We start from the raw sequence: 22,893 nt of genomic DNA on the forward strand, positions 1-22,893 counted from the left end.
GATTTAATTCAATTAGGAACCTTTTTTTTTTGGGTTGACTCGGGTTAACCAGGGTCAACCTATCTGACCCGTGGCCCGATCATTTGACCGGATCGATGACCGGGTTGAGTTTTAAAACTATGCTAAGAGCCATAATTTCCTCTCATAGTAGAGCCGATAGAAGATTAATTAACGGTATGTTTGACAATGTAATTTTGGTTATTTTTTATATTAAAAAATTAAAATAATATAAAAATACAATTTTTTTTTTTTGTAAATAATGCTTCTAAAACGTGAAAACAATCCTCCTCTGAGTCATTTTGCAAATCTTAGGAAACGTGATACCCTTTTTAATTACAATAAAGTATGATAAAATGCACTAATGCAGGCAGGCAGGCTGAGGATTCGCTATTTCTAGCCACGCCCGCAGATTTAGATGCCATACAGCTCACAGATTCAATATTTAAAGGTTGTAGCATCGAATCTTCCGTGGTTTGCTATCATCAATTCCAGCTAAGTAATATGCAGCCAGCTTTGATCACCACCTCAAATGATGTGGCCGGTCTTGGTTTTCGAGCCAATGTGGCTAACCCGGCTCCTCTTCCCTCAATAATTCTATCAATATTAGGACCATTTGCCACACAAATAGCTTGCAAACAAAGTAAACCTGTGAGTTCTAACATTTAGAGTCCACTTCAGAGAACATGTTGGCTAACAAAAAAAGAAGGAAAAAAATCGGTTAAGAGTTTAAAATAATAACTCGAAGATGGATAATTTTTCTCCTGCAGTATGTTTAGAATTAATTTAGACAGATAATTATCGAAAATAATGTTGTGGGAAAAGGAGATAAAGGGTGTAATAAGCTATCATCAAATCTTTCCAAGGGAAGAGGATTAACTGAAGTTTACAAAGAAAGACGCAGGAAGGATGGGTGATCAACTTAAAGAGGTGCTGTGACATGACTTGCACCATCCCGATTTTCATGATTTGAAAGCCAGCAAAATGAGAAGGGGAGACGTGTTTTCGTTTTCTTTTTCCAGGGACGTCTATATACAAGGCCGGGTCCCCCTCCATGAGAAGCAATGAGCTTTGTCCATTACCATACAATATGACCTTATAAAGAGAGTCGGAAGCAATGTTACCATAGCACAGTAAGCAAGCACCATGAACAGAGCACATCATGAGCAATTCTGTGGACTTTGGTAAATTCAATTGACTTTCTGTATAGGATATTATTGCAGTCCCTACTCTTGCCTATTTTCATCCTATTGGGGCATTAATTCAACCTTGTAATTGTTTTTATGCTGATCTTCATTTGTAGAATCCACTGCTAATCTCTTTCTAACTTATCAAGTACAAAAAAAGTTTTTTGGAAGATGAACTGCACCACCATTAGCTAGAGCATTAATTTGCATATGGAATGAAATGGGGCATGGCCCCCTAGCCAATGGTTCATATTGTTTGATGATGACACCACTGATCCTGAACAGTGAAATAAAGCCATAAATGGGTTTTAAAGGTTGGAAAGAATGGTTGAGACCAGCGAAACGTAGGCAATTACACAGAAATTCAAGTTGAATTGATTTATAGACCTTCAGCCATGCAAATGCGAAGTAAGTTGTTTGCTACCTAACCAATTCGGCTTTTTGGAAGGCGAGAGGCAAGTCCTTGGAACCTGACTCTTGAGGTCACAAGAAAAAAGAAAAAGAAAAGAAAAGAAAAGAAAAGAAAAGAAAGTGCAGTTGACTTTGTTGTGTTTTTGCTAATGGGTGTTGCATTTTCATCATAGCATTCTACAAAGCTTTTGAGTACAGTTTGCACCATGAAGTGTTTACACGGTTCTGTTCCTATAAATTTAACACATCCCTTGTCCTCTCAGAACCTATAACAACAATCACCGGTAAATTTTACCATGCCTTCTCATACCAAAATCATTCTTCTTCTTCTTCTTCTTTTCTTCATTGATTTATCTGCAGGTAAGCAGTTCATAAGTTCTCCGTGTAAATTCATCTTATTATTTGCCAAGTATTGATTAAAGTAACATTATTTCCATTTTTCCCCTCTTGCAGCAAGAGTTTTAGGCGTCCAGGAGGGCAGTATTCTTCCAAATCCACCAAGTGAGGTAGCTAAACCATATTAACAAGCACTTTGTCAATGCAACTATGTACATGTCATGCCTTAATTGTTTGTTTTTTTCACCTATAAATCGTACTCTATAACATGACTTGATGATACTGCTTGAAGTTCATCTAAATGACCTATTAACTGATGCAAGCTCCGGTTCAAGTTCAGAGCTATCGGAAAGTCCAGACAGATTTCGAGTTCTGTCCTGATTACAAGATATATAGATGTATAAGCAGCATCACTGATTAGTCATTGCTGATAGATCAAACTATACTCTTCTGTAATAATACTTTTATAATATTTTAGGTCATTGCTGAAATGGAGATGAGAAAGCTTACAGAGGTGGAGGTTATGTTGGACTACCAAAAAGATCCGGAGCCTAATCCCAAACATAAACCTGGAGGAAACGGCCCCTAACTGTTTAAACTTCTACTTCAAAACTCCATGCCTTTGGGGCGCATTGAAATAAGAAATATGTATGTGTGTGTGTATGTATGTATGCATGTCCATTGGACAGTTTAGTAAGGAGAGCTTTAGACTCTGAAGGTACCACTTGCTCAATGAGAGAGTACATGAATTTTCGGATGTATTGTAAAATGAAAATGAATAATGAGAAAGCACCCTCTGTAGCTCTACTGGGATTTATAGAGAATCTGCAAGTTCCATAACATGTTGTCTAAAGATATCCGTTCTTAGTTGTCTTGCAAATGGAGCACCTTCTGATAAACATGTTAGTATGTCCCTTCTCCTATCATTAATCAGGAAGACCATTTAACTAATATGAGCAATTTTAACCAATTCAATTCCAATGTATACAGCCTTCAAATATCAAGTAAAGAAATGCACCCCAGTTTCACAGTAAACCAAAAACAGCAGAATGGACAAGTTTTGGATTTTTTCCTCTCAAGGGTTAGTATCTGTTCAAGAAATTCTGCAACACCAACATGTTTACATTTTCAATGATAATATGTAATTGTGCATCATATGTGCTAAGAACCATGGTTGTGAGTATTTTATAATCTGGTAATGCGCCACCAGCCTCGAGGCCAGCATAAGATTGCGGCCCCAACTAAGCCAATTTTGCTTTGACTTTGGGAAACAAGATGTCCTTTTGAATTACAAGATCTGTGATGCCTAATGGATTCCTGAATCCCAATTCCTTTGTAGAGAAGTTGAGGATACAATATCCTCAGGCCATGCCAGTGAAAGTTTTAGGAGACAAGAAAAACGATACCGTACTCTTTTTATTTTTATTTGTAGATACCATACAGCTAACAGATTCGATAATGAAAGGCTGTAATGCCAGCACCCCCATAGTTTGGCAATCATAAGAGGTAATTTCCAGCTAAGAAACATGCAGCCAAAAGATTACCATCTCTAATAATGAGTCCAGTCTTTGTTCCCAAGCCAATTGTGCTAGTTAAGCACACTCCTATATATTCCTTTAACAGCATTATTAGGTAGAATACAACTAATTGCCTCTCAAATGGCTTACAAGACTAAACCAATATTAATGTCCTAAAAAGGATTGGGAAACCATAGCCTAATGTTTAATGCCAAAAGGGATACTTTAGACAAGGGACTATTATCATGATATGGAAAATATGGAAAGGTTGGGAGGTCAACTTAAAGAAGGTGCTGTGACTAATTATGTTATGATATGACATCCACCATCCAATTATCATGATTTGAGTGCTCACAACAACAGGGGTAGATGTGTTTTCATATTCCTTGTCTTGGTCCTTCATGAGAAGTGATAAGCTCTGTCCATTACCATACAATATGCCAGCAGAAGGAATCTCAGAAGCAATACACAGTAGGCAAACAAGGTGAACAAGCACACATCATGGAAAACCCTTTGGTATTGAATTTTGACATCCTGCGATGGACACTGCAGTCTCTACAGCTGCGTATTTTCATAAAAAAAAATCTTATGTCTGGTTCATTTAACACATCCTCCTCTAAATTGCTTCCATTAATATAAGACCAAACTTAAAAAACAGATGCTGGTCCAGTCTAAACTGAAACACTGTTCGGTCATTAGATTATATATGGAGCTGTAAATCTTGAATTTATATCTGTTTTATATGAATGGAAAGCTAAGACATAAACCTAAAACTTTAATGAGGAGTTCAAGATTTAAAAAGACCGTTTTCATTGTATGTGAAGTACCAAAATGCATCATTCACTACAGATTTTTAATGATGTATGTGGAATTAAGAGGCCGAGGCCTCTAGCCAGTGGTTCATGCTGTTGATTAAGACACCACTGAGTGAAACAAATCCAAAAATGGGTTCCATGTATGTGGAGGTTTAGTACAGATTGAAAGCTGAGATTGTGTAAGCTTCAGCCATGCATTGCAAGCCAGTTGATTACTGCCTTAGTGCATGCAGTTGACTTTAGCTAATGGATACTGCATTTTCATCGTAGCACTCTACGATGCTTTCGAATACATATTCTGGCACCGTGAATATTGTTTCCAGGGCTCCGCCTCCCTTCTCTCAAACTCCATAACAAAAACCACCATAACATTCACCAATATGGATGATTCCCAGGCCAAAATCACATTTCTCATTCTCCTTTTATTCTCCATTTATTTCTCTGCAGGTTTGCAAGTTCTCCATGTCTATTTCAATCTTGTTTGCTAGCATTTTGCCAAATATTCATTGAAGCAACATTATTTTCACATTTTGTTCTCTTGCAGGCAGAGTTTTAGTGATGCAAATCCACTTAGTGAGGTGACAAGACTACATATAACTATTTGTCGATAGAAACTCTGCTGCTATAACAAACACTATGATTGCTCAATGTTGCAGGCCATTGCTGAAATAGAGAAATACTCTTCTGATTTTCTTATTTAGCAGCAGGAGGAAGAAACAATATATAAACAATATTGACTGACCCAACTTAGAAAGCTGATTATACACAAGATTTAATAATCAGGGAATCAAAACTAAATCTTTATACAGGAAATCAAAATATCTCAAAAAAGCTGGTAATGGAGACTGCAGGGATGGACTATATCATTGGCGCGCGGTCCATCACCGCCTAACACGAACAGCGAAGATTTCGAGGTGGTGGTGGCATCCCCTAACTGTTGAACAACTTGTTCAAAAACCTCAACGCCTTGAAGGGCTCGCTTCATGTTGAATAAATCAATGAGAGAGTGCATAAATTATGAGCTTGTATTTTAAAGCAGAAAGGAATAATGGTGAAAATGGAGAGATACAACTCATCTTGGTATATAATAAAGCTGCCCCCGAGAATTACCCGGCCCACGTACGAAATCAAGGAATTGAAATCTCTTTGCAGTTGGGTGAACATATTTTGTTAACTATTAATATTTATTTTATAAAAGAGAAATGGATATAAGGATGACAGAGAATTAAAAAAATATTTTTGAAGTTAGATAAAAATATTTCATCTTTTTTAATACACTTTCCTAAATTTAGGTCTGACTTTCTCTTTTATCTTGTATCCATCTTTTCTAAAATAAATTTATAAAGGAAGTATTGGTAGTTGTTTTCATTAACAAAAAAATAAAACTAACAGTGAAATTATTGTAGCACAAAAAAAAAAATATTGTAGATTTTAATAGTGTTTCATAATATTTTATTTATTTTAATCTTTTTTTATTTATTTTAATCTCTTAACTTTTTTTTTTATTTGATCATGTTGTATTGTGTTTATTTGGGATTGAACTTAATATACATGTGTATTCCCCTTATAACAAAAATTAATTTTATTGATTTAAAACTATTAATGTTTCGGGGAAAAAATTAAAATTAAAATAAATTGAAAACTAAGTTAAATTTTTTTTTTTGACTAAAATTGACTGGAAAGTGTTTTCCGTTAACTAGAAAGTATTTTTCGCTGACCGGAAATTGTTTTTCGTTGACCAATTTTTTTAATGACAAATAAACACAGGAAAGTTTGAAAAATGATTTTCTGAAAACTACTTTCTGAAAAACAAACAAGCTTTTAAAGGTTAAGCTTAACAGGTAAGTGAGAGTGGCTGGCACGTATAACACGTGCTAAAAAGTTAAATAGGTCACCACACTCTAGTGATGTCTAGTTATAAACCTCCAAATGTTTAATTCATTGGCGGCAATGAAATTTCTCAACAAGATCTTCATTTCTCGACAATGCGTATTGGTGGCGGAGTTGTTGTGTGGCTCCAATTACCTTTTTTTTTTTTTTTTTCCGCCCTTTCTCCTCCTCTTTTTGACTTTCACGCATTACATTGTAAAAGATAATAGAGTAGGTTGTCATTTGCTTTTTTATGTTAAATTTGATATTTATTTTCTTTTAATTTCATTCTTAAATATTGTGTTAGTTAGAAATTAATGAGCTTTGTAATTTTTCCCGGTTTGCTTTCTATAATTGATCTTGATTTCACAATCTTGTTATGAGTTTTGAAGCTAAACCCAAGTTGAATGAGGTTATTACTTTGGTTATTTTTTAATTTTGTTATTCAACATTACATTAATTAATAATTAGACTTTTTAATTTTTTCAATGTGTTTTTTATTGATTTATCTCAATATTATAACCCGAGTTGTGGGTTTGGCTGGTTCATTATTTTTTTAATCTATTTTTTACGGGGTAATCTTGTTTTCATGACCCAAGTCACAAGTTTGGTTATTTTACTTGATTGACTCGAGTCGCTTTTTTTTAGTTTGTATTTTAAAATTAAACATTTGCTTTTTTATTTTTATCCCTCAATATTTAAGAATGTGAATTGGACTTCATAATTTATTTCGAATAGCTTTCTATAGGGTTGTCATGGTTACATGTTTTTTAAGTTAATTGGAGTTGATCTAAATCGATCTAAAATATCACCTTCTTAATTATTATTTTAAAATATCATTTAATGTGTCATATTCTTAATATATATTTTTTAAAAAAATATTATCTAATATACATAGGATTTTGAGTTCAAGATTATTTTATTTTTACTAAAAAAATATATTAACAACATCTTTATATTTATTTTTATATTATAAAAAAATTAATTTTACCCACATCACTGTGTGAGCTAAATATCTAATAATACTAAATTTTTTTACCATGTCATGGCTTTCGGCATGGTATGATAGCATGTTTCACAAAGGTTTTCAGTCATGGCATCTTATGCAATATGAGTGCTTCGTTGCTCAAATTAACAGACATGTATTTCTTTTAGATTGATATTATAATTGTTAAACCTATTTTGAGAATTGATTTACAAAAGAGCAGGGTCGCCAGATAGCTTATGGATATATAGAGTTAAATTATTTTTATTGAAATATTATTTTGTTTTTCTTTATAGAAAAAAATCTTGGTAGCAGCTCGATCGGGTTTGGATAAGTCAACGAGATCATTAAAAATTTGACTGATTTAATTAAATTTAATTGAGTTAATGTATTTTTTAATTTAACTTATAACTTGATTAGAGTTAAGATCTAAGTTTGATTGGGTTAAACTTAATAACTATGATTGAAATGTAAATTTAAATTACAATATAGATATATGTAACATATACGTGCTAGGCAAAAATAAAAACCAATTCTACAGGTGAAATCAAAGTTTTTATCACATTAGAGACAAATAAAATTAAAAAAGATAATTAGGCTCAAATCTAAATGTTGATCTTCCTTAGTTATAATCCATGCTAACCAAAATCATCATCATCTTTTTTTTTCATCTTTTTTGTTTATAACAAGTCTTGAAGAATTTGATTCAAGACATAAAAAAAGTTTTGAATTTAAACTTTATTTTTGGATAGTTTATGTAAATAAGTTATACGAGTACAGAATAAAGAGCTTATTTTTTAAAATATAAGATGAACTCTTATTGATAAAAGATTATCCGAGATGCAATTATTTCCACACCATAAAATAATTATCCTGGGAGGTCCAAAGACATGTACATAAATCACATGGCCATAGGTTTTGATCGCAAGTTGAAATGACGTCGTTTGATATCAATTAAAAAGAAAATGTTTACAAAGACCAAGTCAACTAACTCCCTGAACAATTTGAAACAAACCTATCATCGGATCGAGCCTTAGGGCCAAGCGGGGCTAGCCATGACATTTTAACCATACACTCGAATCATGGAGCTAACAGGGTAAAAGTGGCCGCAGGGCTTTTCTCTCCAGCCTCTTAGCAGGGCTAAGCTCAATCATTGAAGGACCCAAATATTATTTTATTTTATTTTTTCTTCTCGAGAAAGGAGCAAAGATCAGTTTTTTCTTCAACTTGGCAGTTGGCAGTTGGATTAGTAAAAGGTAAAAAGAGAATCCAGACAGCCATTTAAGGACGGCATCCATGAAAAAAAAAAAAAAAAACAAAACAGAGAAAGAAACACTCGCCTCCCTTCACTTTGAATTATCTGATCTGATCTGATCTAATATTGTTTGTTGTCCTAACAGAAGAGTACTGAATTTACCACCACCACCTGTCATTTCGATCTTGGTACCTTGTCTTTAATCATCTCTTTTAATTATTCCTCTAATCACCTAATTCCGTCTTCCTTAACCTCTCCTCCCCCACTCTCATTTTCCATTTCTTCTCCATAACTCTCACTCTTATTCACTCACTCTCCGTCCCTGCCAATCTCTCACACGACAGCCATGCCAGGTCTTGTCTCTGTTAAAACCCCACCAGATGCACCGCCACTTAACATTTCTCTCCCTGAGATCCGACCCGAATCTTCAACCCGATCCGAACAACAACCCAGAACCCCAACTCCCAAAAAACCCCCATCTCCTTCCCCATCTCGATCCAAACCTTCCCCTGCCCGCTCCGCCAAAAAACCCCCACCAGATTCTCCTAACCCGAATACTCTCCTCTCGGATCCTTCCTTGGACAACCCCGATCTTGGCCCGTTTCTCTTAAAGCTCGCCCGTGACACGATTGCATCCGGTGAAGGACCCATTAAGGCACTGGACTATGCAATCAGAGCATCAAATTCCTTTGAAAGAGTGGCCATTGAAAAAGGTGAAGAGCCAAGTTTGGATCTTGTTATGAGTCTTCATGTTTTGGGTGCTATTTATTGCAGTTTAGGGAGGTTTGAAGAGGCAGTGCCTGTACTTGAAAGGGCTATTAAAGTGCCTGATTTGAGTAAAGGAATGGATCATGCCCTTGCTGGATTTAGTGGGTATATGCAGTTGGGGGATACTTATTCAATGCTCGGTCAAGTTGATAAGTCGATTGAGTGTTATGAGAAAGGGTTGCAGATTCAGATCGAGAGCTTAGGGGAGATTGATCCACGAGTTGGTGAGACTTGCAGGTTTGTGGGTTTTGGATTCTGAAATGTTTTTCTTCATGGGTTGTTTTTTTTTTTTTCCTGAGATTTCCTTGTTTTTGAAGGTGTTGGTTTTGTGTGATTGTGAATTTGATTTATTGGGGTAATTAAGGTTGGGACTTTTGTCTTAATGAGATATTAAGACTTTCAAGAGTGATTTAAATGTGTTTTTTCGCTGATTATGCTAGTGTTAATGGATTTGGAGGGACAGTGTTGATTTTTTGGGGATTCTTTGTTGTTTTGCGTGTGGTTGCTAATAGGGTAATTAAGATTGATTACGACTTAAATATAAAATATTCGGATTTTTTACATTATGAGAAATTGGGATATTTTTTGTTGGAGATAACTAAAATGTAGGCTATTTTAGGAAGAGATTTGAGGTTAAGGTTTGCTGTCGCAGGCTAAAAGTAGGAGAACTGAAGTTACTATTTCCAATTTTGTGTATGTTCCTATTTGTTTGTCGTTTTATATTTGTATGTACTATGTAGTGATATGGTCTTTTTATCATAAAATTAGTAGTTTTATTATTACTTCTTTGTTTGATATGAGTTTGTTAATGTTTATGTTTGTCAAATTCTTTTGCTGTTGTTCTTTCAAAGTCTGATTAAAGAAGCCTGATATGTTTAATACTGAGGTTTTGCTCTTTTCTGCATGTGATGTATAGTGAAAATAGGTTTGAATCAGCATGTGTCTTCTTGTTTAACTCGATTTTAGTTCATTAATTTGGAAACGTCAGGTACTTAGCGGAGGCACATGTTCAAGCTATGAACTTTGATAAAGCCGAAGAATTGTGCAAGAAAACTCTTGAAATTCATCGTGCACATAGTGAACCAGCATCTATTGAAGAAGCAGCTGACCGCAGGCTGATGGGCCTTGTATGTGAGGCAAAGGGAGATTATGAATCAGCACTTGAGCACCTTGTCCTCGCCAGCATGGCGATGATTGCAAATGGACAGGACAATGAGGTTGCTGCTATTGATGTCAGCATTGGGAATATTTACATGTCTCTTTGTCGCTTTGATGAGGCTGTCTTCTCATATCAGAAGGCACTCACTGTCTTCAAGTCATCAAAGGGTGACAACCACCCTTCGGTTGCATCTGTCTTTGTACGTCTTGCTGACTTGTATCATAGGACTGGAAAACTCCGAGAGTCCAAGTCTTACTGTGAAAATGCTCTGAGAATATATGCGAAACCTGTGCCAGGAACCACAGCAGAAGAGATTGCTGGGGGATTGACTGAGATTTCTGCCATTTTTGAGTCTGTGGATGAGCCTGAGGAGGCATTGAAGCTCTTGCAAAAGGCAATGAAGTTGTTGGAGGATAAACCAGGACAGCAAAGTACCATTGCAGGGATTGAAGCTCGAATGGGAGTGATGTTTTACATGGTTGGGAGATATGAAGATGCAAGGAACTCATTCGAGAGTGCTGTAACAAAACTTAGAAGTAGTGGTGAGAGGAAGTCGGCCTTCTTTGGGGTTGTGCTGAACCAGATGGGATTGGCTTGCGTACAACTGTTTAAAATAGATGAGGCTTGTGAGTTATTTGAAGAGGCAAGGGGGATACTGGAAAAGGAGTGTGGCCCATGCCATCAAGATACCATTGGAGTATATAGCAATCTTGCAGCAACTTACGATGCTATGGGGAGGTAATATGTCATTTCAAACTATTGCTACTCAATATTTATTATGTCAGAGTTAGACCTCGTTTGGGGTTGCCGTGCAACCTATTTTTTTTATATCAAAATTTGATTTTGTTTTGGCTTCAAATTAATTTTTTTTAGTATTTTTGGATCATTTTGATGTGCTGATGTCAAAAATAAAAAAAAAACATTATTTTAATGTATTTCCAAGCTAAAAACACTTTGAAAAGCAACCTTTACCATGCTATCAAACACCCTCTTATTATGGTGAGTGGTTGATTTATCCATTTTGATGTTTGAGTTTGAATTTTGTCCCCAGGGAGGATTTCTAGACACAGTATAATTGGTTGAGTTTCTGTTTCTAGTTTAGCACATTCTTATATGTGAAGTTGTTGCGTATTATGAAAATTACTTATTTGATGTTTTTGTGCTTTCACCTTTCTCCAATATATATGCATTGCTGAGATGAGAAGACTAATGGTGGGGGTTTAAGAACCAAGTCATGGCTTAAGTTTTGAAGTGTATATTCCAGTTTTATAATTTTGGTTTTGTAAAGCTTATCATGATAACTTATAGTAGAGACAGCATTCTAGATAAATAAGCATTTATGGCTAGTTTTGGGTTTCCAACCTTACCACTTCGAACATTGCTTAAAGCTATAGATTTATTTATTTATTTTTGTCTCTTGTTGATCTTTATGGCTTCCATTGCAGGGTTGAAGATGCAATAGAGATCTTGGAGCATGTTCTAAAGCTCAGAGAAGAAAAGCTTGGAATTGCAAATCCCGATTTTGAAGATGAGAAGAGTAGGCTAGCTGAGCTCCTGAAAGAAGCAGGCAGGGCTCGTAACAAGAAGGCAAAATCATTGGAGAATCTCATCGATCCTGATTCAAGGAGGACTAAGAAGGAATCAACGAAGAAGTGGGGTTTTAGAATTTGAAAATGTACTGATCGTATTTATCTACTTTACCACACCTGCACATTCTGTAGCATAGAAGACCCTGTATAGTGTCGAAGTTGTAATCTGGTGAGTTTTCTGTTCCTTGAGCTTTGAAATCCATTTGTTGTCTATTTGAATTGTTTTATCGATTGTCTGTATTGTGACCTCAAAGTTGTTCACCGCAACGAAGAATGTTCATTTGAGCGAATAAATTTTGAGAATGCCTGATGTTTTCTTATGCATGTCTCCATGATGACTGCGGCCCCCTCATGTTATTGCTGTAACATGAACTCAAGAATTCATGTGATGTACACAACTCCCCAAATGGTTTTGTGGGGGTTGCTTCTTTCTATCTGGTAACAAATTTTACCTAATCTTCTAGCACTCTGCCAGTTTGACCCTGCAGAGTGGCATCGAGAATAGCTGGTAAAAACTACCTACGCTCTATATGATTGCACAGCCCAACCAATGATAGCCTGCCGCCCGCTCGACATGGACGTTCTCTCAGAAAAGCAACGTGGGCTCCCGTCAATCTATAAACTGCTATGATAGGAATCAGCAAATCCCAACCATATATCTACTTGTGTCTGAAAAATAAACCCCACTGTAACTTTAGTCTTCACCATACTCAACCAATGGCAAGAACTTTCTCTAGTAATCAATGCCAGGTGATAGGATAAGGATATCTGTCAAAATATTGATTATTAAATAGATTAGAATTAAGCAGCATTTTAGCTAAAGGGCTACATGGGTGGGTCTTATCATAGATTTAGGCACTGCAGATTTCTTGATGTGGACTGAACTCCACTGACAAGTCCATGTACTCGTGATGGCATGGATGCCATCACTGCTTTGCATGGACCAGCCCCTAGGGAATACACTGCTGCAAATTTGCTTAAAAGGATTTAACATTGCCGAGTAGGCCTGTTCACGGTTCGGTTCGGTTTGAACCATAAAAATCAACCGAACCATATAACTCATATTTTTAGAATTTCAAACCGAACCGAACCGAATTCCGGTTCAAACCGCACCAGTTCGGTTCGGTTGAATCCGGTTTTTGAGCTAAAAAACCGGAAAACCTAATCATTAAATTAATCCGGTTGAATCCTGAAAGCTGAGATGAACCACAACAATGGCGAAACCTGAGAAAGATAAAAAGAAGGTAGAAAATCAAGAGTTAAAAAGATTCAAGCCTTGCGAAGCCAATGGCAAGAAACGTCAGAGAAGCATCAAAGTTTGAAACAAAAAGTTGATCTTACAAGCACAAGAAAATAAACTTTACCTTGACGCCTTTTCTCTAATGGAGAAGCTCTCTTTTTCTACTGCAAGTGAAGAGAGAAGCCATGTTTGACTGAGCAGAGAAGAGACAAATGCAGGGGCAAGACGCAGGGGCAAGGAGGATGAAAATTAAATGGCAAGAATCAAGATGCACATGTTTCGAAAGCCAGGGAAGTGAAAGTGGGAAAGCAAATTGTGGCTTACATTGAACTGTACCCTAATTTGTCCTGACTACACTAAGGAACAAGGAAAAGGAAGTTTGACTGAGCAAAGACATTTGTACGGTTCAAGGCTTCCTCCTACAAAGCCGCACCAAAGCACAGCTTGGAAAGCGTAGGTTGCTTAAGGAGCTCTGCTTTCTTTTCGTGGGGCAGAGGAGAAGACATATGCAAAAGGGAGAAGAGGGAGGATGAAAACTGATGTGCGGCGGCTTCAGAATGTAAATTAGGGTTAGAAACTTTTTAGTGACATTATTTATACTGCCGGTTCGGTTCACTGGTTTAAGTGGTCAAACTGGAACCGAACCGAACCGGCAAGATTTTATGGTTTTAAAAATCGGTTTAATCGGTTTTCTATCTCGGTTCGGTTTTGTCGGTTAATTTTTTATCGGTTCTCTCGGTTTTTTCGGTTAATCGGTTTTTTTGAACACCCCTATTGCCGAGCATACTAAAACGCTAAGGAAATCACTGTAACAGTGAACAGTGCCAGGAAGAATTTCTCCAATTTCATCCTTAAAAGATTTTTTCAATGTTCAACCTTTTATCCCCAATTTGTCAAAATTGGTAGATTATGCACAAAATTTAAAAAAGGACCAAAATGCAAAACAAGAAGAAAGCCCATCGCCAATTTAAATTTGAAGCTAAAAGTTCCTTTTCAACCCCGTACCTTTCCTACACTCCCTCTATTTTTATGACTCTATTTTAGTCCAAAAGTGCATTTCCTTTGCATTTCAGTCCTAAACTAGAGTAAACTGCCTCAAAAAGACAAGGAAAGAGAAAGTCGTTGGTTTGGTCATTTTTCAATGATAAAAATCAACATTCTTGGTATCAACGAGTCTCATTCAATGAATGAAGATTAATAACAATGGTTTTTTTCTCTTTTTCTAAACATCAATGAAAAAGAAGATTGAGTTTGATTTAGGTTTTTTATTTTTTTTTATTTTTGGGTGTTTTAGGGTTGTTATATGATTTATAAAGGGTCTTGAGGTGTTTTTAGGTGAAAATAACTTGAAAAATTAGATTTTTGGCCAAAATACCCTCCCTCGATTTTTCAAATGCAAGTGGTGGTTGTATTCTGGGTTTCAGTAGGTGACACATTGTCTACTTCTTTTTCTCTAAAAAAAAATAAAAGGTTTTGTTTAAAATAAAGATGGGTGTAAATAATGAACAATCGTCTTTATGGCTGAGTGGTTAAAGTAGTAAATTTTAAATTTGTTGATATTCCTTGTTGTCTGTATTTGCCCAATTTTTATTTCTTATTTTGGAAAAATGGTTCGAATCTTGCTCTGCAAAAAAGGGTGTCCATTCGTTTTATTTGTGTTTTAAATTTGGTTTTTATATTTTTAATTGTTGGATTTTTTTTTTTTGCCTCGAGTTCTTTTTTAAAATTAATTTTTTTTCAATTTCATCATTTGACATTAAATTGGTTAAGAATTGAGTTTTGTGATTTTTTGTAATTGAGTGATCCCGATATTATGACTTGGATCACGGGTTTGAGATGTTAACTCGGATTGAAATCTATCTTTTTTTTATATCATTTTTTACAATGATTTTACTTTTTAATTTCATCATTCTCCTTTTTTGTGTGTGGTATAACTACATATTTATAAGTGAATAGATTTCTTTGGCTTGAAGGCAAAGCAAACCAAGATCAACCATTTGCTTTCAAGAATAAATCTCAATCACTCATTTGATAACTTGGAGACAAAACAAAGAAAAATTAACCCTTGGAGTAAGAGAATGATTGTAGACTATTTGATTAAAAAGATAGGTTGCTTGGTGAGAGGGTTGTCAATTTTCAAATTCATCATCTCCCTTCCATAATAATAATTAGATCACTAAAAATTAAATGTATTTTTTCTTTTTGTTTTCTTTCTCTCTTCTTTTATTTTAAATTCTTTAGAAAAGATGCCAAAAACAGTGCAAATACGTCAAGAACATATTTTTTGAGTTTTTTTTTGTTGTGTTTTGCTATTTTTGGTTTTTCTAAAAAATTTCTCAAAAATAAGATAAAAAATTGGATAGCAACAAATGATCTCTCTTTATAACACTTACGAAGTAAAATCTCATCAAGGTTTTGCATGATGAGCTTGTAAAGGAAAATTGTATGTCTGACTTGTTAGATGATCTATCTATCTAAAAAAGAAAATGATCTTATTATCATAGGTGACCTTTTTCCATTTTAAAATTCAATAAATCGATTTATTTTCACGGACGACTTGTCTATTTTGAAATTCAAACATTGGTCTATTTTCACGGGTGACCTACCTATTCAAATGGAAACATTGGTTTATTTTCAATGGCAACTTTCTCATTCAAAAATTGATCTACTTTCACAAGCAACCTGCCCATTTTAACATTCAAAGATTTGTTTATTTTCACGAGCGACTTGCCTTTTTTCAAATTCAGAAAAGAACTTTAACAAGCGTTTATGCTTCCCTGAAATTGATCTATTTTGACAAGCAACTTGCCCTTTTTAAATTTCAAAATATTGTCTATTTTCACGGGTGACCTGCCCTTTAATAAGAACTATGATCAAACTGTTTACATCTCGATTATTTTGAAATCCCAATTTGGCAATTTCCTTTTACCAGAATCGGAATGTTTCCTTCAGTTGGGCTAACCTAAATTTCAATCTAAAGACCCCTTTTAACCAGAACCTTGGTTTTTGTTTTTAGCTTGGTCAATCTAAGATCCTATCTGGTGATCCCCTTTAACTAGAACCAAAATGTTGTCTTTATATCGGTTAATGTGAGATACTAATCTGGTGATCTCTTTTAACCAAAACTAAAATCTTTGTCTTCAACTCGATCAACCTGAGATACCAATTTGACGATCTCTTTTAAGCAGAATCAAAATATTGCTTCAGTTGGTTTAACTTATAATCCTAAAGGGATCCCCTTCAACTAGAACTTTCTAAGGGTGTCTTTAATTATTTTGATTAAATTCAAAACATTTTGATTGTAGAATTGAAAATTAAGATTTTTGATGGCAGGGTTCCCAAAACTCAAATTCTTGATGGTACGCTTTTTCTTGTTATTCATGATGATAGGGTTTGAACTTTCTTATTCTTTTTAAAATTTCCTAATAGTAGGGTTCTTCTCACTTTTCCTCCTGATAGAAGGGTTTAAAAACTAGGATTTTTGATGGCAGGGTGCTTCTTTCTCTTTCTTCTTGATGATAGTGTTTGATCAAGTTCTCCATGAACTTTCCTAGTGACTCTTTACTGCAAGGTTGGTCTATAGACTTTTCCTAATGATAGAATTTAACTGGATTTCCCGATGACAGGGTTGAAAACTTGGTATTTCCTGATTTTAGAGTTAACCTGATACTTCCTGATAGCGAGGTTTGAAAACTTGATGATTTTTAATTACAGGGTTGACTTGATACTTTTTTATTGTGGGGTTTGAAAACTTGGTGCTTCTTAATTGCAGGGTTGATCTTCACATTTCCTTGCTATCATAGCTCAATGATTCTTTCTTTGTGAACTCAAATTCATCAAAATCTTGCATGATTTCATCAAGGATTTTTTCTGAAAATAATTCAAAAACATTTATGCAATGCTTTAGGGTTACGCAACATGCATGCATCCTTATTTGATTTTAAATATAGCCCCTCCTCTTTGATGCTCCATCATCATAGGGTGTCTTTGTTTGTTATCCACAATCTTCTCAGTTTTTCTGATTCACTTGCTCATCCGAGTCTACTATATACTAGTCCTCCACTCAAATGTAAGTGTAGTGTCCATCCTAGGCTGTTCGCGATGATTACTGCTCTTATTGTTTATCAAGTCTGATCATATCTCCAATTGTGGTGTTGCTTGATTGATCATAAAAGAATTTAAAAAATCATTAACCTTTTGGATTTTCCCAAAACTACCTTCTGATCAGCTGTGTACAGTCTACCAACAATTATCTAGTGTAGATCTCATCTTATATTGTCAGTCAATCACAAAATTGCTTTTAGTTGAACCATACTCTTCAAATATATGTTATCATCAACCTTTATGGAACTGTTGAGTCATTCAAACAAGTAACAAAAGCTCATCATTGTATACAGAATGTTGCTGCAATCCCAAATCGGGGCTTAGTCTCCTTAATCATGCCAATTTTAATTGCTCGTTTGCATCTTTTTAACCTAATTATGCTTTAATACATATGGAATATAGCATAATGCTATGTTTGTACTTGTTGTTGAAATGCAGATTATTAATTAGGAGAAATTGTTAGCTTATGCAGAAATTGGTGATTACTACAAAAAGTACATCCCGTTGCTTCCTTTGCCAAAGGCTTCATAGAATTTGCTTAAGTGAAGATGGAACTAACAAAATCACTGCAGAGCATGGGCTCCTGCAAGCCTGTATCTCAGGCTATTAAAGCCCAGTTGTTTGGTCTTCCCTGCATTTCACCTTTATGATGATGTTCTTGTCATCGTGTGAGGAAGTAGAGAGCAGAGGGATGGAGATTTTAAAGATTTTAAGCTCCCCGCATTCAGAAATCTGAAACATAGATAGCAGGTTTGAGTTAATCCACTCCCATCTCATGCCTTCATGTATCAGCAAACCATGTCAAAATAGAAAACCGAAGAGGTGGATCTCTATAATTCAAAGGAAAATTTGTTACAATTCAATCAAATTCTCAGAACAGAAAATCTACGGTGTCGTTTGCCTAGGAATCTAAGAATTGTGCTCCAAACTTTCCATATTTACAACCTCTTCATATCTCCCAAGTGCTCTCACAGGAGCTCCCAAGATTGGCATTTATATCATGAACTGATACCCGGATCATATTACTGTTTGATGATCTTGAAACATCCATACACTCATGCAAGTCGGCATCACGGGCAATCAAAACCCATTCATGATCATCATCCAGATACTTGATGTCAAATGTACCCACCTCCAACCTCAGCCTCTTGGCCACTTCCTCTTTCAACTCCGCGATCCCAGAAATCAGAGAGATTCGGAACCTTATTATGTCTTCCCTATATGTTGCCTTTATGGTTACGCTATTCATTACTTGCCTAGATGTTACTTGCCGCATTGCGATCGAAAGAGCGGCAATCATTTGTGTGGGATTTATATCTGAACATGGAGGATCTGTCCATTCAGATTCTGGAACTCGCTCATCCAGAATAGCATCTGCCATGGCAGGACAAAGGTTGCTCAAATCTTTCGAACTTCCAGTATCCTCTATTAGCATTCCACCAAATTGTTCTTGAGCTTCCGTTGCGAAAAAAGCATCAGGTATTGAGTAAGCAGCTGACAGATTTAGTTCCCTGGTTTGTTGAACAGCCAGTTCAGGTGACCCCCCTGCTTTAATGCATCGCTCATGGACAGGAGAAAAAGATGGGTCCTTTGCAGGTGCACTTTCATTTTCTGAGCAACCTTGGCATGAGCCATGAGAAGTAGGAGTTCCTGCACTCTCATCCCTCGAACCACCCCTTGTTTTGGATCTGTTTGAGCCTTTACCCAACTCTGGTGAAAACCTGTTTTGCACATTGAGTTCCTCTGGTCTCAAAATTCCACATCCTAGCAATTGATCTTCGAAACCAGCCTTTACATCGCTTCCTGGCGTTCTACAGGTAGGTGATCCATTCTTGTCAGCATGATGTTCAGGGGATTTAGAGTTTGGTGAGTTCTGTTGATTGCTCCCATTCAAATTGGGAGGCCAAGAAATGGTACCAACAGCAACAGGAAGAGAACTTGTAGTGAGAGGAGTTAAAGAAAATGCTCCTTCAGTGCCTTGGACTGATTCAATTACCCGCTTAAGCTTAGACAGGGAACGATTAACCTTCTTGATCTTGCGAGATGGCCAGCGAGATATCCCATGCTGCCTGCAGATGCGCTTCATTGTAGTAGGGCAAACTGTAAAGTGTAACACCAGAAATTGTCTAAGAAAAATCCATTTTATAACATAATATATCACAACATTAACCAGATTTTATAAAGAAAGAGATCAGCATCTTTGCAATAACAAGAAGAAAATTACAAGTGACAATTTATTCAAGTGCATAATCGTACCACCAAGGCTCTTTGCAGCATCTTTCAGACTTCCAGTAAAATATTGTTGGAGAACCTCTAGACTAATCATTTTCTCTGCCTTTCCACGTTTCCTCTCTTTTGGCTTTTTAGTCTCTTTCTCTGTAGGAGAAGCATGAGTTTGCCTGACATCTGCTTGAACAGCACTGCCTCCATTTTTTATGACATCCAAGTCCAACATTAATTGATTCTTTTCTGGATAAATTTGTACAATCGGTCCACTTAGCAAAGCGTTATCATCTGGGGGAGATTTTGTAGATTGGGGTATCTGAATGCATTCAAGTGTCAAATCAAGTCTCCCATTAGTAGAAACTTGAATCATCTCTACAAATCCCTCCTCCTCTTCAAGGTCCATCCCAGAAGCAACCTTAAGACTCTGGAAATCCTGCTTCATAATGGCCAATATGGAGCCTAACAAAGTCTTCCATTCACGACTGTCTGTGACGCGAGGGGGCAGAAAAAATTCAAGGATGTAATCATCATCTCCAGTATAACTGCTCCGCAAACAGATTGCAAAACAGCTGGTTAATCCAAACATGCGTGCATAATGTACTAGAGGATACTCAGTCTTGCAAAACTGGGTAATATCTGGGCAGAAGCACAGGTTTTGAGAAAAAAAAGCCCTCCCAGCAACACCCTGACCCTTTTGTAAGTGATGCTCAAGACAGGCTTCCCTAAGACCCCACATGTGAGCATCCACTACATAGAATGCCACATCAGTAGTGGACATGCAGACTTGCCCATTGCAACTGCCATCAAAGCTGGTACAGCTCTTCTTCAGACCACCGCCATAGGCCAGAACACTGCGATGCATGCATGGAACCCATGTCTGGGCCAAAGGCAATTTGTGAGTTTCACATACCATTGTCAATATCTCCAAAATTTCAGCCAGCGCATTTTGGCGACCTTCATTACAAATCTGGTTTAAAAGCAGTGCCAAGTATACATGTGTGAGAATAAAGGGGGAAGAAATGAAAGAAGAGGACAAGATTTATCTTGTTGTTCTCAAAATAATACCAGATTTTACATAAAATATGTTATTGCACCTCACCTGTATGCTTGGAGGGTCCAAGATCTCTGAACTTTTCAAATCTACTGCCTGCAGAACAACTGAAATTATGTGACTGGGAATCTCGACATGAATTACTTGCCAAGGTGTATGTAATATGATCAAAATAATCATATATTAAAGTTTCCCATAGGAAATCCCACTAAAAATTAAAGGATCACCAAGCTCAATCAAGAAAGGGAGATGAAACCCAACCTCAAGTGCCTTGCAGACTTTATCAACCTCGGGTGCATAGTTGATCTTCTGTGAAGTCATAATGAGCTCAACCACACCGACACAAGACTGTCCAGAAGGTTCAAAGACAGGCAAAGCCACGGTTCCCCGAACATTGTAGTGCAGAGCATGATCAAGCCGTGAATACTCCTTGCTGGAGTAATACTGAACATTGGGAGTCCATTCCGGTAATTTTTGTCTGAAAACACGGCCAGGTAGCCCAAGTTCTCCATCACTCTCTCCGTCCACAGAGAACTTATACATAAGAGAGACCATCCTATACTGATGAAGTCCATTACTATGAGGATCAATAACGAAGGGTTGCCCTGAAGTTGTCAACGCATATCGACCCCCATTCTTCACCGGTGCCCAAACCTGAGCTAGAACATGTTGTTCTGTTGATTCTTTGAAATGTCTCAGGGCCCGTGTTATTCTCTCTTTAATAATACAATACCCATCAGGGTTGTCGATAGGCATTAATCCCAAGAACGGAGAAGGAAGTTTACTGTTATCTTCATTTTCCCCTTTGCTTTCAGTTACCGAATTTGGATTACCTGAGTTAAGAAAAATTCCAGTCAGCAGTGAAGACAAAAAAAAAAAATGATTCGCCATCCTGATAGTGGTCGATGAGCTGCAAAAGTGTATAGAGAAGACGAACTGCGAGAAATTAAATGATACAGTTAAACTGGTGAAAGAGCAAGAGCAGCCCACTTAGACTTGCAAAATCCTCTGTATGACCTCAAACTTCATAGGGTAAATTTTTTGCCATAAAGATAATGAAAAAGAACACTAAACTTGAACAAAGTCTCCAGATTTAAGGCTACTCTGAGTTCAGGTATCGACTGATACCATTCATTTGAGAGAAGACAAAATAAAGACCATTAAAACAGACAAAAATCAATTGCACCACTTTTTCCTTCTTGGATTTTGGTTTTCTCATCTCCCAAAACACTGGAGATCATGTTCATGTTTCATTTTCATTGCTCGAGTCTTGGCTTTTATACAAGCACGCTTCTGTGATGAACACATGCTTTGAGAAAGTTTTAGCTCAAATTGAGACACAAATGAAATTTCAATCCCTCAATACAATCAACAAGACAGTAAGTTATACAATAAGCAGACCAAAGAAAAGCTCAAATTGACCGATCAAAGCACCAAATATGACCAAAAAAAAAAACTTCAACACGGAAAAGAAAACCCAACAGAAACTCCCTCTCTGCATTCAGCACCGTACACAAAACAACAAACTTTTCAATCTGAGAAGGTAAGAAAAAAGTCAAATAATTTCTAACAACACCACAACAAAACTAAAAATTTACAACCTTTTCACCTTTTCATTCATTCAAAGAAAGCAACTTTAGCATCAATTAATCTCCATTCATTCACGTACACAACACCAAAGTTCAAAAAGAAAAAAAGATAACAAATTACGGGACCGACATGTGAGGACGATAGGATTATCAGACAAGCGAAGGCCACCAACTAAAGAAGAGGAAGCCTGACCACCAGCAGCAGCAGCAGCATCAGAGAAAGCCCAGAGGGGAGAACAAGGCTGTTCATTAGAAGAAGAAAAAAGAAAAGGTGACATGGGGTTTGAAGAAATAAAAGAGATCTGATCTAAAGGCCAAGAACTATCAAGATCAAGATCCAACTCCATTGACTTCCTTCCTTCGGACTCACCCCCTCCTCCACCTTCAGTTGGTTCTGGCATTTTTGTCTTGTTTTTTTTAAAAGATTGAGAGTGGTTTACATTCAAAGAAACAAAGTTTTTATTGTGTATTAATATATGTTTCTCTTGCAAGAGATGATATGGAATTTGAAGTCTTCTTCTTTCTTCTTGTTTTTTCTTTTATCTGAATGAGAGAGAGGAAACGTGGGAGTGGAAGTGGGGGAGGAGGGTGAAACACAATTTGGTTTTTGTCCTGCACAATTGTTTGTGTGTGATTCCATGGAATCCATCAATTGTACTACTTGCTGCTGCTGAGCTGCTGAGGAAATAGAACATAAAAATAATGAGCCATCATTATCTGCTTCACTACTACTTCGATGAAACCAAAAACCAAACCATCCAAGTTGCCGCGTTCATTTCTCTTCTTTCTTTCTTT

The 22,893-nt window shown here is 36.4% G+C and overlaps 2 protein-coding genes and 1 long non-coding RNA gene across 4 annotated transcripts; 2 read left to right on the forward strand and 1 right to left on the reverse strand.

Annotated features, from left to right (window-relative positions):
* Positions 1 to 1,800: 1,800 nt before the first annotated feature.
* LOC140955204 (uncharacterized) lies at positions 1,801 to 2,755 on the forward strand. Its single transcript, XR_012168983.1, has 3 exons — positions 1,801 to 1,955; positions 2,049 to 2,101; positions 2,410 to 2,755. It is a non-coding gene; the product is annotated as an uncharacterized lncRNA (long non-coding RNA).
* Positions 2,756 to 8,385: 5,630 nt separating this feature from the next.
* LOC118033920 (protein KINESIN LIGHT CHAIN-RELATED 1) lies at positions 8,386 to 12,208 on the forward strand. The gene is made up of 3 exons (XM_035039059.2): positions 8,386 to 9,377; positions 10,129 to 11,037; positions 11,745 to 12,208. The coding sequence occupies exons 1-3, from the start codon at positions 8,719 to 8,721 to the stop codon at positions 11,968 to 11,970; spliced, it is 1,794 nt and encodes a 597-aa protein (XP_034894950.1). The 5' UTR covers positions 8,386 to 8,718; the 3' UTR covers positions 11,971 to 12,208.
* Positions 12,209 to 18,035: 5,827 nt separating this feature from the next.
* Positions 18,036 to 22,893, reverse strand: LOC118033919 (protein NLP6). 2 transcript variants are annotated; one of them, XM_035039058.2, is made up of 5 exons: positions 22,229 to 22,893; positions 20,771 to 21,342; positions 20,558 to 20,605; positions 19,489 to 20,425; positions 18,036 to 19,332 (listed from the first exon to the last, which is right to left on the reverse strand). In XM_035039058.2, the coding sequence occupies exons 1-5, from the start codon at positions 22,497 to 22,499 to the stop codon at positions 18,182 to 18,184; spliced, it is 2,979 nt and encodes a 992-aa protein (XP_034894949.1). In that variant the 5' UTR covers positions 22,500 to 22,893; the 3' UTR covers positions 18,036 to 18,181. The 2 variants fall into 2 exon arrangements, with proteins under 2 accessions (XP_034894949.1, XP_034894948.1); XM_035039057.2 differs by having other exon boundaries at positions 22,220 to 22,893.

This window comes from Populus alba, chromosome 1 (assembly GCF_005239225.2).
Source record: "Populus alba chromosome 1, ASM523922v2, whole genome shotgun sequence".
Lineage (NCBI taxonomy): Eukaryota > Viridiplantae > Streptophyta > Magnoliopsida > Malpighiales > Salicaceae > Populus > Populus alba.

Bases quoted from the DNA above. Each gene is read 5' to 3' on its own strand.
- LOC118033920 (XM_035039059.2), top strand. From the start codon at position 8,719: ATGCCAGGTCTTGTCTCTGTTAAAACCCCACCAGATGCACCGCCACTT. The intron at 9,378-10,128 runs GTTTGTGGGTTT...TGGAAACGTCAG, and splicing joins CGAGTTGGTGAGACTTGCAG to GTACTTAGCGGAGGCACATG. The intron at 11,038-11,744 runs GTAATATGTCAT...CTTCCATTGCAG, and splicing joins ACTTACGATGCTATGGGGAG to GGTTGAAGATGCAATAGAGA.
- LOC118033919 (XM_035039057.2), bottom strand. From the start codon at position 22,499: ATGCCAGAACCAACTGAAGGTGGAGGAGGGGGTGAGTCCGAAGGAAGG. The intron at 21,343-22,219 runs GTAATTTGTTAT...TTCTTAACTCAG, and splicing joins CGTCCTCACATGTCGGTCCC to GTAATCCAAATTCGGTAACT. The intron at 20,606-20,770 runs GTTGGGTTTCAT...GTTGTTCTGCAG, and splicing joins AAGTCTGCAAGGCACTTGAG to GCAGTAGATTTGAAAAGTTC.